Source organism: Rana temporaria, chromosome 12 (assembly GCF_905171775.1).
Source record: "Rana temporaria chromosome 12, aRanTem1.1, whole genome shotgun sequence".
NCBI lineage: Eukaryota > Metazoa > Chordata > Amphibia > Anura > Ranidae > Rana > Rana temporaria.
Window position 1 is genome coordinate 137509158 of NC_053500.1, and position 15365 is coordinate 137524522.

The 15365-nt window shown below is 46.9% G+C and overlaps 1 protein-coding gene across 1 annotated transcript; it reads left to right on the forward strand.

Annotated features, from left to right (window-relative positions):
- The first annotated feature begins 9237 nt into the window (after window positions 1-9237).
- LOC120918982 (E3 ubiquitin/ISG15 ligase TRIM25-like) lies at window positions 9238-11497 on the forward strand. The gene has a single exon (XM_040330899.1). It carries the CDS (start codon window positions 9538-9540, stop codon window positions 11116-11118), a length of 1581 nt encoding a protein of 526 aa, XP_040186833.1. The 5' UTR covers window positions 9238-9537; the 3' UTR covers window positions 11119-11497.
- The last annotated feature ends 3868 nt before the right edge of the window (window positions 11498-15365 follow it).

Sequence of the window (15365 nt, forward strand, 5' to 3'; positions counted from 1 at the left end):
TCATGAAACTCCATCATCCAACATCAGTATCTTCATGAAACTCCTTCATCCAACATCAGTGTCTTCATGAAACTCCATCATCCAACATCAGTATTTTCATGAAACTCCTTCATCCAACATCAGTATTTTCATGAAACTCCTTCATCCAACATCAGTATCTTCATGAAACTCCTTCATCCAACATCAGTATCTTCATGAAACTTCATCATCCAACATCAGTATCTTCATGAATCTCCTTCATCCAACATCAGTATCTTCATGAAACTCCTTCATCCAACATCAGTATCTTCATGAAACTCCTTCATCCAACATCAGTATCTTCATGAAACTTCATCATCCAACATCAGTATCTTCATGAAACTCCTTCATCCAACATCAATGTCTTCATGAAACTCCTTCATCCAACATCAGTATCTTCATGAAACTCCTTCATCCAACATCAGTATCTTCATGAAACTTCATCATCCAACATCAGTGTCTTCATGAAACTTCTTCATCCAACATCAGTATCTTCATGAATCTCCTTCATCCAACATCAGTATGTTCATGAAACTCCTTCATCCAACATCAGTATCTTCATGAAACTCCTTCATCCAACATCAGTATCTTCATGAAACTTCATCATCCAACATCAGTATCTTCATGAAACTTCATCATCCAACATCAGTATCTTCATGAAACTCCTTCATCCAACATCAATGTCTTCATGAAACTCCTTCATCCAACATCAGTATCTTCATGAAACTCCATCATCCAACATCAGTGTCTTCATGAAACTCCTTCATCCAACATCAATGTCTTCATGAAACTCCTTCATCCAACATCAGTATCTTCATGAAACTTCTTCATCCAACATCAGCTCTTCTCACCCAACATCAATGTCTTCACGAAACTCCTTCATCCAACATCAGTATCTTCGTGAAACGTATTCATCCAAAATCAGGTCTTCATGAAACTCCATTATCCAACATCAGAGAATCTTCCTCCAAACTGGTACAAAGTGTTTGATCCAGACTGGGGCCTCCCTTATTACTGGAATGTGGATACGGATATGGTGTCATGGTTGTCTCCGAATGATATCATGAGGCAACCCAGATAGAGAATATTCATCATCCAACCTCATTATCTTCATTAAACTCCTTCATCCAACATCAGGGGGGTTATTTACTAAAGGCAAATCCACTTTGCACTACAAGTGCAAACTACAAGTGCAAAGTGCACTTGGAAGTGTAGTCGCTGTAGTCCCGAGGGGGGCATGCAAGGAAAATAAAAAACAGCATTTTAGCTTACACATGATTGGATGATAAAATCAGCAGAGCTTCCCCTCATTTCAGATCTTCTCCTCAGTTTTACAGCGACTGCACTTCCAAGGGCACTTTCAAGTGTACTTTGCACTTGTATTGCAAAGTGGATCTGCCTTTCGTAAATAACCCATCAGGTCTTCTCATCCAACATCAGCACCTCACTTCACAAACAGGCACAAATTTCCCCAGAAAATCTTAAATTCTTGTGGAATGCCTTTCCAGAAGAGTGGAGGGTGGTATAGCCACAAAGGGGGGGGGGGGGCTAAGTTTGCTGTCTGAGGTTCAACTAATTACTTTGGGTGTAATACGTAGACACCTCTTTTGCATTATCACCATCATTAACCATCTCTAAAATAGACACCATGTGGCAAAACCTTAGTTGACACCTAACCATCAATTGGATTTTGTTCCAATGCCCGTATTATACTAACAGCCATGTCCTACAAGATCAAATAGATGGTTAGGTGTCGACAAAGGTTATGCCACATGGTGTCTATTTTAGAGATGGTAATGGGAGGTGATGATGCAAAATGGGTGTCTCCTTATTACACCCAAGGTAATTAGTTGAATCTCAGACAGCAAACTAGGAGCAAAACTTTGATGATTCACGTCACTGATAATTTTACGCACCGCCAATTAAAAAATGCATTTGGTACACAGGATAAAGGCAGCGAGAAGCTCCCTGATGCCCCGTACACACGATTGATTTTCCTGGCGGTAAAAAGTCCGGCGGGAAAACCGGGAACCTGCTCGGTAACTTCTTCCCCCTACACACGGCCGGGTTTCCCGACAGGAAAACTACTATGAGAGCTTTGGTTGGGAAACCCGGCCGTGTGTATGCTCCACCGCAGTTGTCCCGGAAAAAAAAAGAACCCGTCAGCCGCCTAACGCCCAGCATCCCTAGGCTGTCCCGCTCTTAGGTTTTTTATTGCCACGTTTTTCCGTGCGTTGCGCAACCCATTCATTAAAGCGCATTTATGTTGTGTTTCCCCGCGTCGCGCATAGGGCAGCTCATTTACTTGAGTCCCCATTCTCACGCGTTCTCGTCCACTTTTTTTTTTTACATTTTTGTCGCACTGCGTGACATACAGAGCAACCCGTACGCTTAAATGGGCTGCCTTACGCATCACAAAAGCGCCAAAGAAGCTCCTGCACCTTTTTTGGGCGACAAGCTTTACGTATTTAATTTTTTTTTGGCCCTGATCCCCCCCCCCCCCAATCTCATCAAAATCGCGCAGTTTTTCAAATGAATGGCACCCAAATCCGCATTGTGTGTTTTGCCAAATTTTTGTCATTTTTATTCGATTTGGAATCAGGCAATTCTGCCCGCGACTCCAAGCCCTTTATGTGTGAACGGGGCCAAAAATCCAGCGATAAAAGGATTGCTTTGGATGATCCGAGCAAAAAGGCGCTTCTGCGGTCGGCTGATATTGACAATTGAAGAATAAATATTTACAAACAAACACTCCGTATTCCTCCTGTGGGGGGAGGGGGGCACTTCTCGTTCTCAGCGCTCTCACTTTCTGCGTCCGTCTGATTTTGGATATAAAATGGGCGGATCTCTCCCAGCAACTGCAACATGTGTCGGCGCTTTTTTTTTTTTTATATAATAACGTTTTGTTAAAGCAGAGCACCACCCTCCACCTCCACTCCCGCTCATCGGAACCCTCCCCCCCTCCGGCGTCACATTTGACACCTTTCAGGGGGAGGGGGGTGCAGATACCTGTCTAAAGACAGGTATTTGCACCCACTTCCGGCCACATAGGCCCAGATTCACAGAGAGGTGGGCGCACATTACGCCGCCGTAACGCAAACGCCGTACGCCACGCCGACGCAGCGCAGAGAGGCAAGCATGTAATTCAGCAAGCTAGTGCTCCCAACGTTGCACCAGCGTGGCGTGGGTTTCAAAGGCGCAGGTGGAAGTGGGCGTGACCCATGCAAATGAGGCGTGACCCCATGCAAATGATGGGCCTAGCGCCAGGGATGTACGTATAACGAACTGCCCATGCGCCGTGACGTGGACGCATCCCCCTGTGCATGTTCACAACCACGTCGGAACAACTGCCTAAGATACGCCGGATCACTGCGTACGCCATGAACCTACGCCCAGCCAGACACACGTCCAACTCAAAATACGCCGGCTTGTGTTCCCTGGTGCAGACCTTTGCATGTCTGCTGTTGGGTTGCACCTCCTTTATGGGGAATAACTTTACGACGGACATACAACTTACACACACCTTGCGTAGCCTGCGTCGGGCGCACACAGGTTCGTGAATCGCCGTATTTCCCTCAGACCCCACTCAGCACATAATGATGTCATTGCGCTACATGTGATGATGTCATCAGTTTGTCATCAATTGCATGTAATGATGTCATTGCTCTGCACGTCATGCTGTCTTCACTATTGATGTAATTTCTCCGTACACGATGATGACCTCACTCTGCACATAATGATGTCATTGCGCTGCACGTGATGATGTCATCAGTTTGTCATCAATTGCATGTAATGATGTCATTGCTCTGCATGTGATGATGTATTCAGCGATGCATCGCTATGTTTATGTCTGTAGTCCCCTCCGCACCTCAGATCTGTCATTTAATACAATTCTATTGGCAGGAGGTCAGATGTGTGTTTGTAATTATCTGCAGAACCTTGTGTTTGTCTTGGAAGCTTTCACTTACTTCAGATTGTTATTAGTACAAGTGTTGTATTATTATTATTGTTTTTATTATTATTATTATTATTATTATTATTATTGTTATTAATAATAAAGACTTTGTCATTCTTTGTCCCAGGTGTTTACCTGCTTTGTAAACAGAACGTGTATCCGGCGCCCACTAGTGGCTCTTGCAGATTCTCCATGTTTGTCAAGGCAACTTTTTTTTTGTATTATTATTGGCCCAGATTCAGTAAGCAATTGCGCCTGCGTAACCATAGTTACGCAGCGCAATTGCTGACTTGCGCCGGCGTAACGAGTTCTCCTGATTCAGAGAACTCGTTACGCCGACTGCAGCCTAAAATCTACGTGGCATAAGGCTCTTATGCCACGCAGATTTTAGGCTGCATTCTTGCGTTGACCGCTAGGGGGCGCTCCTATTGTGCTCAGTGTATAGTATGCAAATTGCATACTTATGCCGATTCACAATGTTGCGCGAGCCCTGCGTACGCAAGTTACGGAGTTTCCGTACGGCGTCTTTAGCGTAAGGCTGCCCCTTCTAATAGTAGGGGCAGCCAATGCAAAAAGTATACCCTCCGTTCCCGCGTCGTGAAATTTGAATTTCACGCCGTTTGCGTAAGTGATACGTGAATGGCGCTGGACACCATTCACGTTCACTTTGAAGAAAATTACGTCCTTGCGACGTCATTTGCCGCAATGCACGTCGGGAAAGTTTCCCGATGGTGCATGCGCTTTACGATCGGCGCGGGAACGCGCCTAATTGAAATGATTCCCGCCCCCGGCGGGATCATTTACATTGCGCGCGCTTACGCCGGGCAATTTTGCCAGCGCGCCCTCGCAATTTACAGAGCTACTGCTCCGTGAATCGAGGGCAGCGCAAAATATTTGCGGGGGCGCAGGGCAAAATCGTTGCCCTGCGCCTCCGCAAATAGAGCGCAGATCTCTTTGAATACGGGCCATTGTTATTATTATATAAGCATTTTATATATTGCCAACAATTTACCCAATGTTTTTCATACTGTCCATTCCCATTGTCCCTGTCCCCAAGGAACTTACAATCTGGGGTCCCTATCTGCACCTTAATATTCATTCAATTGATATGCCCACACAGCAAAGTGGATTTTGATCGATAAAGTGGAACTGCAGTCTGCTCACATAAGTTGTAATAAAAACATCTTTGCCATTCTGAAGCTTCCCTCCAACCACTTTGCATATTATTTTATATACTGTGATTCTGTACTTGCCAAATATGCTGCAGAAATCTCCCTCCACTGAGTCTGGCGGCAGCCATTTTAACTGTGGGTAGCTGAAGCTGCTGCCTGTTCACTTCCTGGATTTACACAGAGGCACACCTCCAGCTCTACAGCTCTCATTGTCCCTCTTATGACTCACCCCCCCCTTCCTGGAGAGAGAGCGAGCGCTGTGCATGATGTCATAAGCCTAGGGCAGTGATGGTGAACCTTGGCACCCCAGATGTTTTGGAACTACATTTCCCATGATGCTCGGAGGGAGGAGGAGGAGGGAGCCCCCGCGTGCTGACGTCACTGTTTGCCGCCGGGACTCCCGGAGGAGGGAAAGGATTCCTGTCTTTGACAGGTATCCTGTCCCCCCTCCCCCCGAAAGGTGCCAATTGTGGGAGGAATCCGATGAGCGGAAGTTCCACTTTTGGGTGGAACTCTGCTTTATTAAGGACAGTTTGTAAAAATCAGCCAATTTACCAACCGTCCATAAATGTTTGCTTTGGGCAGTGGCTGTCAGTAAAAAGTATGGGCACGGGCCAGTTGGGGGAGCCGGGACTCAGGAACAGGAGAGCAGCTTCCTTGGCTGAATACGATAGGAGGGTTTAGTTCCGCTTTAAAGGCAGTTGAATAATAACAGACTTACTGGCAGGATCACCAGGTGAAAATAAAGGAACAAGGTATATGGGGAAGGTCCAAATCAGATAAACTTTTATTAAACACACACGTGCTTACAGCTTACAAATTAAAGACCGCCGGACCCTCCTTAGATCATATCGTTATTTTAGGCTCTACAAAACATGCTTAAGATCAAATGATAACACCATTGGTCATTACAAATGATTACTTCCTATTCATCCAATCACAGAAGAGTTTTTATATCAATTCCATGAATGTCCATCAGATGTGTTCTCTAAGACAAGGCTGGCAGGGTGATGACGGCTCCTGGCGGCTCCTGGTGGCTCCCGGTGGCTCCTGGCGGCTCCCGGCGGCTCCCGATGTCCAGAGATAAGGTGTTGGTGTCTGTTAATGCCCCTGACAATAGTCCATACGGTGATGACTCTGCAATAGTTTTCCTCAAAAACATATTCTTTGAGATTAGTTTTTCAGCTTTATTGTACTTTTTTATTACATGAGTTATTTTTTCCCAAAACGTTACAATGTAAACATTCCTTGTAATAGAAAAAAGCATGGGGTCAAAAAGAACTTAGATCTCATATTTACACTAAAATGCAATAAAAAAAATATATATATGTTTGTATGTCATTTAAAAAAAAAAAAAAAAAAAAAAAATGTCCCTTTAACCACTTGCTGACCGCCGCACGACTATGTACGTCGGCATAATGGCACTGCTGCACACAGGGACGTACCTGTACTTCCCCTTTAAATCACAGCATAATGGGCTCGCGCACGCACGTGCCCGCCGCATGCTCCGTGAGCGTGCTCGCGGGTCCCGTGGACTCGACGTTCGCCGGGTGCTCGTGATCGATGTCACGGAGCGGCAGAATGGGGAGATGCCTATGTAAACAAGGCATTTCCCTGTTCTGCCTAGTGACAGGACAGTGATTTTCTGCTCCCTGTCATCGAGAGCAGTGATCTCTGTTGTGTCACTGGTAGCCCAGCCCCCACACAGTTAGAATCACTCCCTAGGACACACTTAACCCCTTCATTGCCCCCTAGTGTTTAAACCTTTCCCTGCCAGTGTCATTTACACAGTAATCAGTGCATTTTTTTATAGCCGTGATCGCTGTATAAATGTGATAGGTCCCAAAATAGCATCGAAAGTGTCCGATATGTCCGCCGCAATGTCGCAGTCATGATAAAAATCGCTGATCGCCGCCATTACTAATAAAAAAATAATAAAAATAAAAATGCCATAAAACTATCCCCTATTTTGTAGACGCTATAACCTTTGCACAAACCGATCAATAAACGCTTATTGCGATTTTTTTTTTACCAAAAATATGTAGAAGAATACGTATCGGCCTAAACCGAGGAAAAAAATTGTTTTAAAAAAATAAATAAATTGTGATATTTATTAAATCATAAAAAATATTGTGTTATTTTTTTTCAAAATCGTCGCTCTTCTTTTGTTTATAGCGCAAAAAATAAAAACCACAGTGATGATCAAATACCACCAAAAGAAAGCTCTATTTGTGGGGGGAAAAAACATAAAGATTTCATGTGAGTGCAGTCAGGGCTGTCTTAATGAATGGGCACACTTGGGCACTGCCCATGATCAGGGCATGGAACGGGTGGGGGGGCGGATGTTGTGTACTCTTCTTTGACAGGAGTAGCTGCAATGTCACTCCTGTCAGAAGGAGCACATGGCTGGCTTCTGCTTGAGAGAGGATTCAGCTTTATCCTGTAGGGGGCGGAAGAGAGCAGGCACTGAGACTGAGAACTCACCTCAGTCTCAGCACGTGAGAGAGGAAGAAGGAGCTGCCTTCATTGTAGGTGGGAACAGCATTTGTGATCTGTGAGTACAAGGGGGGGCACAACTCTGATGTATGGGGACCCTGTGATGGGGAACCTGATGTATGGGGACACCTGGGCCCGGATTCAGAAAGGAGTTACGACGGCGTATCTCCAGATACGCCGTCGTAACTCTGAGTGTAAGGCGTTGCATCTCTGCGCCTGATTCATAGAATCAGATACGCCTCACTGTTGCCTAGATACGAGCGGCGTAGGAGACTCCTACGCCGTCGTATCTTGGTGTGCATATTTACACTGGTCGCTAGGGGCGCTTCCGTAGATTTACGAGTAGAATATGCAAATAAGCTAGATACGCCGATTCAGAAACGTACGTGCGCCCGGCGCATTGATTTACGCCGTTTACGTAAGGCTTTTTTCGGCGTAAAGTTACCCCTGCTATATGAGGCGTAACCAATGTTAAGTATGGACGTCGGGACAGCGTCGAATTTTGCGTCGTTTATGTCGTTTGCGTAAGTCATACGCAAATAGGGCTGTGCGTAAGTTACGTTCACGTCTGAGCCTAGGTTCACACTGCTGCGAATTCTAAATCGCGGTAAAATGCGCGATTTTACCGCGATTTCGGCCGCAATCTAATGTAAATCGCGGCCCGAAATCGCAAAAAGTAGTACAGGAACTACTTTTTGAAACCGCAGATGCGGCGTCGCACTGATTAGGACAGTGCCATTGCCGACAATTGCCGCCGATTTGAGATGCGATTTGACATGTCAAATCGCATCTCAAATCGTTCCAAATCGTACCCAGTGTGAACCAGGGCTAAAGCATTGACTATTTGCAGCGTAATTTGGAGCATGCGCACTGGGATACTTTCACGGACGGCGCATGCGCCGTTCGTTAGGAGCGTCAATTACGTGGGGTCACGATTAATTAGCATACAACACGAACCCTACCAGCCTATTTTGAATTAGGCGGGCTTACGCCGGCCCATATACGCCACGCCACTGTAACTTCGGGCGCAAGTTCTTTCTGAATACGGGACTTGCCTCTCAAAGTTACGGCAGCGTAGCGTATATGAGATACGCTACGCCCGCCTAAAGATAGCCATTTCTTTCTGAATCCCGGCCCTGATGTACTGTATATGGGTATAGTGATAAGGAAACATAATGTATAGGGGGTACTGATGCAGACTCGTAGGGGCCCCAGCGAATTACTTTGCCCAGGGGCCCATGATGCTATTAAGATGACACTGGGTACAGTGTTGCATGACCGCGCAATTGTCATTCAAAGTGAAACAGCGCTGAAAACTAAAAATTGGTCTGGGCAGGAAGGGGGAGACAATGGCCTGTATGGAAGTGGTTAATGAATTAAAAAAAAAAAAAAAACGAAACAGTAAAGTTAGCCCAATTTATTTTTTGTATAATGTGAAAGAAGATGTTACACCGCGAGAATCGCAATCTTTATTCTAAGCCCAAAAAAAAATCACGATTCTCATTTTAGCCAGAATCGCGCAGCTCTAATAAGTACCTGTAATAAATACTGTAATACCGCTTTAAAATCTGCATGTCATCTCCTATTTCTCCACAAGATGGCTCACTCAGCTGGCAACAGCCTGATTTTTAACACAGTTGACAGTCTGGTGTTCCGCTCAGAGAGAGACGGAGAAAAGAAAAATAGGTACGGCTCCGTCTTCCTTTCTGTGGATTGCAACTGCGAAGAAAAACAAGGCTGTGCTTCTTTTTTATTTTATAAACGGGTTTTGATTTGAAATAGAAACTTAAACAAGCCGCGTGTTCCTGGGCCGCCGCTGAGCAAATGTAGCACGTGAGACTGAATTTTTTTGGAAGATCAAGACACTTCCTGATTATTATTTTTTTTATATATATAATGGAACCGGCGGACTTCAATGAGGAGCTGAACTGTTCCATTTGTCTGAACATTTATAAAGATCCCGTAACCCTGAGATGTGGACACAACTTCTGCCGGGAATGTATTGGCCGTGAGCTGGATTCACAGGAAGGGTCTGGGGGTTACACCTGCCCCAGATGCCGAAAAAGGTTTCCAGAGAGGCCCGCGCTGCAGGAGAATGGAGATCTGGGCCCCGCCGACGACTGTTTTATCGCACCGCCATCCCAGTATCAGGTCCCCAACATCTTCTGTACGTACTGCATTCACTCCCCGGTACCCGCCGTCAAATCCTGCCTGCTCTGCGAAGCATTTCTGTGCGACGATCACCTCAAAGTCCACAGCAAGTCGCTGGAGCACGTCCTGTCCGATCCCAACACGTCCCTGGAGAACAGAAAATGCGCCACCCACAGGAAGATCCTGGAGTATTACTGCTCTAAAGACGCCGTCTGCGTCTGCGTGTCCTGCATTGCCTTTGGGGACCACAGAGGCCACGTGGTGGAACCTCTGAACGTGGCCTTCGAGAAGAAGACGGAGAAGCTGAGATACTTCCTGGAGAAGCTGACCTCCAAGAAAAAGAGGGGCGAAAAGAGGGTGCGCAACTTGCAGAAGCGCAGGATGGAAGTGCAGGAGAAGGCCTCCGGGGTGACGAAGAGGGTCTCAGCCCTTTTCAGGGACGTTCGGGAACAGTTGGACCTCCTCGAGAAGAGGGTCCTCAACGAGATCTCAAGCTGGGAGGAGCACGTTTCGCTGTCCGTTTCTGATCTGATCCAACAACTGGAAGTGAAGAAGGATGAACTGTCCAGAAAGATGCATCACATTGAAGAGCTGTGTAACATGAGCGATCCAGTCACCGTCCTACAGGGAAGAGAAATTTGGAGGGATGACCTTTGCGATCCTCAAGACGGAGATGACGAAGCCAGGGAGTGGGATTATAAGAGGATCTACGAGTCCGATGATCTGGATGAGGGTCTGATCTCACTGACTTTACACGCGGGTTTAGCCGACATAATGACCGGCATCAAGAGAGGGATCTACGTCTCGGAGTCTTTGGATATAATGCTCGACCTAAACACCGCCGGCAATTATGTGGCTATATCAGGGGACCTAAAGACCGTCTCCTGGTCAGAGATGAACCAGTACCGCCCAGAGACTCCGGAGAGGTTCCAGTATTGCCAAGTCATAAGCGGGAGGAGCTTCGACTCCGGGCGACATTACTGGGAGGTGGAGACCAACGAGTCGGGGGACTGGATGATCGGGGTGTGTTACCCCAGCATTGACCGCAAGGGGGTTCAGTCCTATATCGGAAACAATCACAAGTCCTGGGGTTTGTGCAAATTCAATAATGAGTATTCGGTGATCCATTGCAGCGAGGTCAGTCAGATACCGTATTGTGTTTCCTGCCAGAGTTTCAGAATTTATTTGGATTACGAGGCCGGCCAGTTGTCCTTTTATGAACTTAGGGGGTCCATCAGACACCTTCACACCTTCTCCGCCACCTTCACGGAGCCCCTCCATGCTGTATTTTATGTTTGGGGTGAATGGGTGAGAATCAGGAGCTGAGAAGAACCAGAAGGTCCGAACATGTGGAGTCTTCATGGATGGAGTAGGGAAAGTGGTATTGCTGTCTACAGGGGGCGCACCTACAGGGGGGTCGCAATTGGAACACCTGGATATGAGGGGCGGCGGCTTACAGAAGAACCGATCCCTTCCATTTTCCTCCTGCAGCCAGTTTCTCCTCCTCTTCCTCCCGTGGGCATTCAGCGGCTGCAGGAGGAACATGGAGGGAATCGATTTTTCTATATGCCGCCACTCCTATTCAGATCATGCAGCCCTTGGGCCCCCTGTGTGCTCTACTTGCCCCCCCCCCCCCGTGACACTGCCAGGTTCCTCCCCCTTTCATCTCCATCCAAGATCATGCTGCCCTTGGGCCCCCTGTGTGCTCTCCTTGCCCCCCCCCCCATAGCTCTGCCAGGTTCCTCCCCCCCCTTCCATCTCCATCCAGCTGCCATAGCTCCCAACTGTCCCTGATTTTGAGGGACTGTCCCTGATTTGGAGCAATGTCCCTCTGTCCCTCTTTCCTCCTCATTTTGGTCTGATCTCTATAGTTGTATATAAAATTTACTTTTTATCTATCAAAAAGTGTTTTCCAGGCTAAACCTTTCACCTGATTTCTAAATTGCTGCATTTCTAAATGACAAAAAAACAATATAAAGGAATGGTAGTGGTAAAAAAGCACTTGTGGGTTTAACCAATCTTGTTTTTTTTTGTACAATTCTCCTTTAAGGGGCGTGGCAAGGGGTGTGTCCTATGCCTGCATACTTTTGTTGATAGGTGTCCCTCATTCCCATCTCAAAAAGTTGGGAGGTATGAGCTGTTGCAGGGGATGTGTCAGGATGGAGAGCAGGGAAGGGGCCCGGTAAATATGTAATTTACCGCCCCCTTCCTTTTCTGAATGGATGAGTCAGTGATCAGTGCCGATGGCTCACTGTGTTCATTCATACCTGAGGCATGGTGAACTGTTTTTCCCATGCTTCAGTTTGTGAAAGAACAGGAAGCTCTTTACAGAGCTATTTCTGTCCATTCATTCTGTGCAACGAAGGCTGCAGAGATGGAGATGGAGGGCTGTGTCCTCAATCTCTTTTTTCGGGTCTCAAAGGTGAAACATTAGAGGTCTGTTTAGACCCCTGATATCTCACCAAAAGCCCCCCAATGGGCAGGGGCGGACTGACCATTGAGTCACTCGGGCACTGCCCGAGGGCCCCATGCCACTAGGGGGCCCCATCAGGGTTGCCAGGCTCAGTAAAACCAGGGACAGTATGTAAAAATCTGTGTTTTTTTTAGATCTGTCCCTGAAATGTCCGAAACCGACATGCTTTTGATGTGAAAATCCCGAGATTTTAGCTGCCCCGCCTCTGCACTGCCTCCTGGCGTGGTGGCCATCTGTAAGCCCGGGGGCCCCATAATCTTCTATTGCCCGGGGGCCCCATGAGTTGTCAGTCCACCCCTGCCAATGGGGATCCCAAAAAATAATGTAAAAAAGAAATAAAATGGTAAAAAATAACAAAAAAAAATGTAAAAAAAAAATACTGACACCAGTGGCAGAACTACCAGGGTCGCAAAGGTCACACATGCGACCGGGCCCTGGAGTTCCGCCACCATGATGTTGGCTCCAAGATGTCAGAAAGGGGGCCAGCTGCGGGACTGTAATGTTCCACAATGAGAGTAAAGGGATCAGTGGGAAGGTCCCCAGGCCTGGAGGGAAGGGCCCTGGCCAGGGGGGCACGTCATGGTTTCCTGCACCCGGGGCCCTGAAGGTTCTAGTTACGCCTCTGGCTCTCTATATCCTTGTTAGTGAATGGCTGTAGTTGTGTTAATGTCGATTGTTTCTGCCACTCCCTGGGCACGGGAAAGAGACCTTTGAAAAGCGATCCACCACCGATTGCCCTTCAGAGGAACAGAACTTTTTTGCTTTAGCTTTGGACAGAGTAGAGAGGGAATAGAACCCCTGTCAGGTTTTTGTTGCTGTCTGTGCCCCTGTTAGGGAAATTCCCTCTCTCTATTAGTCTTGTTTATTATTGTCATCAAAGAAAATATCACATTTTGGGTTGTCATCAGAACAGGAATAGAGGGGAAATCTTCCATTGGGGACACTAGTTCCTGTGACAATGAGGAACTCCCTCTCTTTGGAGGGATTTCTTCTCACTTCCTGTTTTGTCTATGGGACAGGAAGTGATGGAAAATTTTAAAACATGTTCTATTTTTTTTTTCACCGGTGGAAACAAACCGATGGGGCCCACATACGATCGGTTTGTCCGATGAAAACGGTCCGTTTTCATCAGACAAATCGATCGTGTGTACAGGGCTTAAAGGGGTTGTAAAGGAAAACATTTTTTTCATAATAAGCATCCTTTACCTGCAGACATTCCTCTTTTCACTTCCTCATTGTTCGTTTTTGCTCAGAAGTTGCTCTATTTCTTCTCTGTTCTGTTCACTTCCTGCTTGTCTGATTGTTACTCACCACCGTGAAGGGAGGGTTTACTGCGGTGGTGAGTAACGTGCTCGCCCCCTCCTGGGAACTACATCTGTGCGGCAGGACGCTCTCTACGTGTTAGAGACTTCAAGGCTGTGTGAATTACTGGGTGTGCCGCAATGCATACTGGGAAATGTAGTTCTTACATGAACGAGAGCCGCAAACCAGGAAGTGAATGAGAGAACAGAAACTAGAACGCCGGAGGTGATATAGATGAAGGAATTTAATAGGTATTTACTCGTTTTTTAACAGAATCATTACACTATTCTGTCTGTCTACCTTGCAGACATTGGGCCAGATCCACAGTGAGAGTACGCCGGCGTATCTACTGATACGCCGGCGTACTTTCAAATTTCCCGCGTCGTATCTTTAGTTTGAATCCTCAAACCAAGACACAACGGCATCTGGGTTTGATCCGACAGGCGTACGGCTTTGTACGCCTTCGGATCGTAGGTGCAATACTTCGGCGTCCGCTGGGTGGAGTTTGCGTCGTTTTCCGCGTCGGGTATGCAAATAGCTATTTTCGACGATCCACGAACGTACGCGCGGCCGTCGCATTCTCTTACGTCGTCTCTAGTCGGCTTTTTCCGGCGTATAGTTAAAGCGGGGGTTCACCCTGTTAAAAAAAAAAAAAAAATGTTTTTTTTTATTATTCCATTACTTTCGGCATCGTAGCGCGAGCTACGGTATGCCGGTCCTAAATTTTTAATCCCCGTACTCACTGTGCTATCGTTGATTGAAGAATCCGGGGAATGGGCGTTCCTATGGTGAGAGAAGGTGATTGACGGCCGGCCCTGGCACGTCACGCTTCTCCGGAAATAGCCGAAATAGGCTTGGCTATTCACGGCGCCTGCGCATAGCCTGTGCGCAGGCGCTGTGAATAGCCGAGACCTACTCCGGCTGTCTTCGGGGAGCGTGACGTGCCAGAGCCGGCCGTCAATCATCCTCCCTCTCCATAGGCACGCCCATTCCCCGCGGGAGTCGGATTCTTCAATCAACAATAGCACAGTGAGTACGGGGATTAAAAATTTAAGACCGGCATACCGTAGCTCGCGCTACGATGCCGAAAGTAATGGAATAATGAGGTGAAGGAGGGTGAACTACCGCTTTAAAGCTGCTTTTTTGCGGCGTATAGTTAGATTTGCCATGTTAAGTATGGCCGTCGTTCTCGCGTCGAAAGTTGAATTTTTTCTTTTTTTTGCGTAAGTCGTCCGTGAATCGGGATGGACGTAAGTCACGTCTAAGTTTAACAAATGACGTCCTTGCGACGTCATTTCGCACAATGCACGGCGGGAAATTTAGAAACGGAGCATGCGCAGTTCATTCGGCGCGGGGACGCGCTTCATTTAAATGAATCACGCCCCCCTAATCGCCGATTTGAATTCCGCCGCCAGAGATACACTACGCCGCCGTAACTTACGGCGCAAATTCGTTGTGGATTTGAAACAAAGCCAAGTAAGTTACGGCGGCGTAGCGTATCTTAGATACGCTGCGCCGGTGCCGATCTATGTGGATCTGGCCCATTAATTGTAGGCAAAAAAAAATGTTTTCCTTTACAACTCCTTTAAGTGTCAGTGTGCATGAGGCCTAAATCATCCAATGGGGGATGGGAATTCTCTCACTTTGGCTAACTTTAAAGGGGTTGTAAAGGTACAATTTTTTTTTTCCCTTAACCACTTAAGCCCCGGACCAATATGCAGCCTAAAGACCCAAGGTGTTTTTACAGTTCGGGACTGCGTCGCTTTAACAGACAATTGCGCGGTCGTGCGACGTGGCT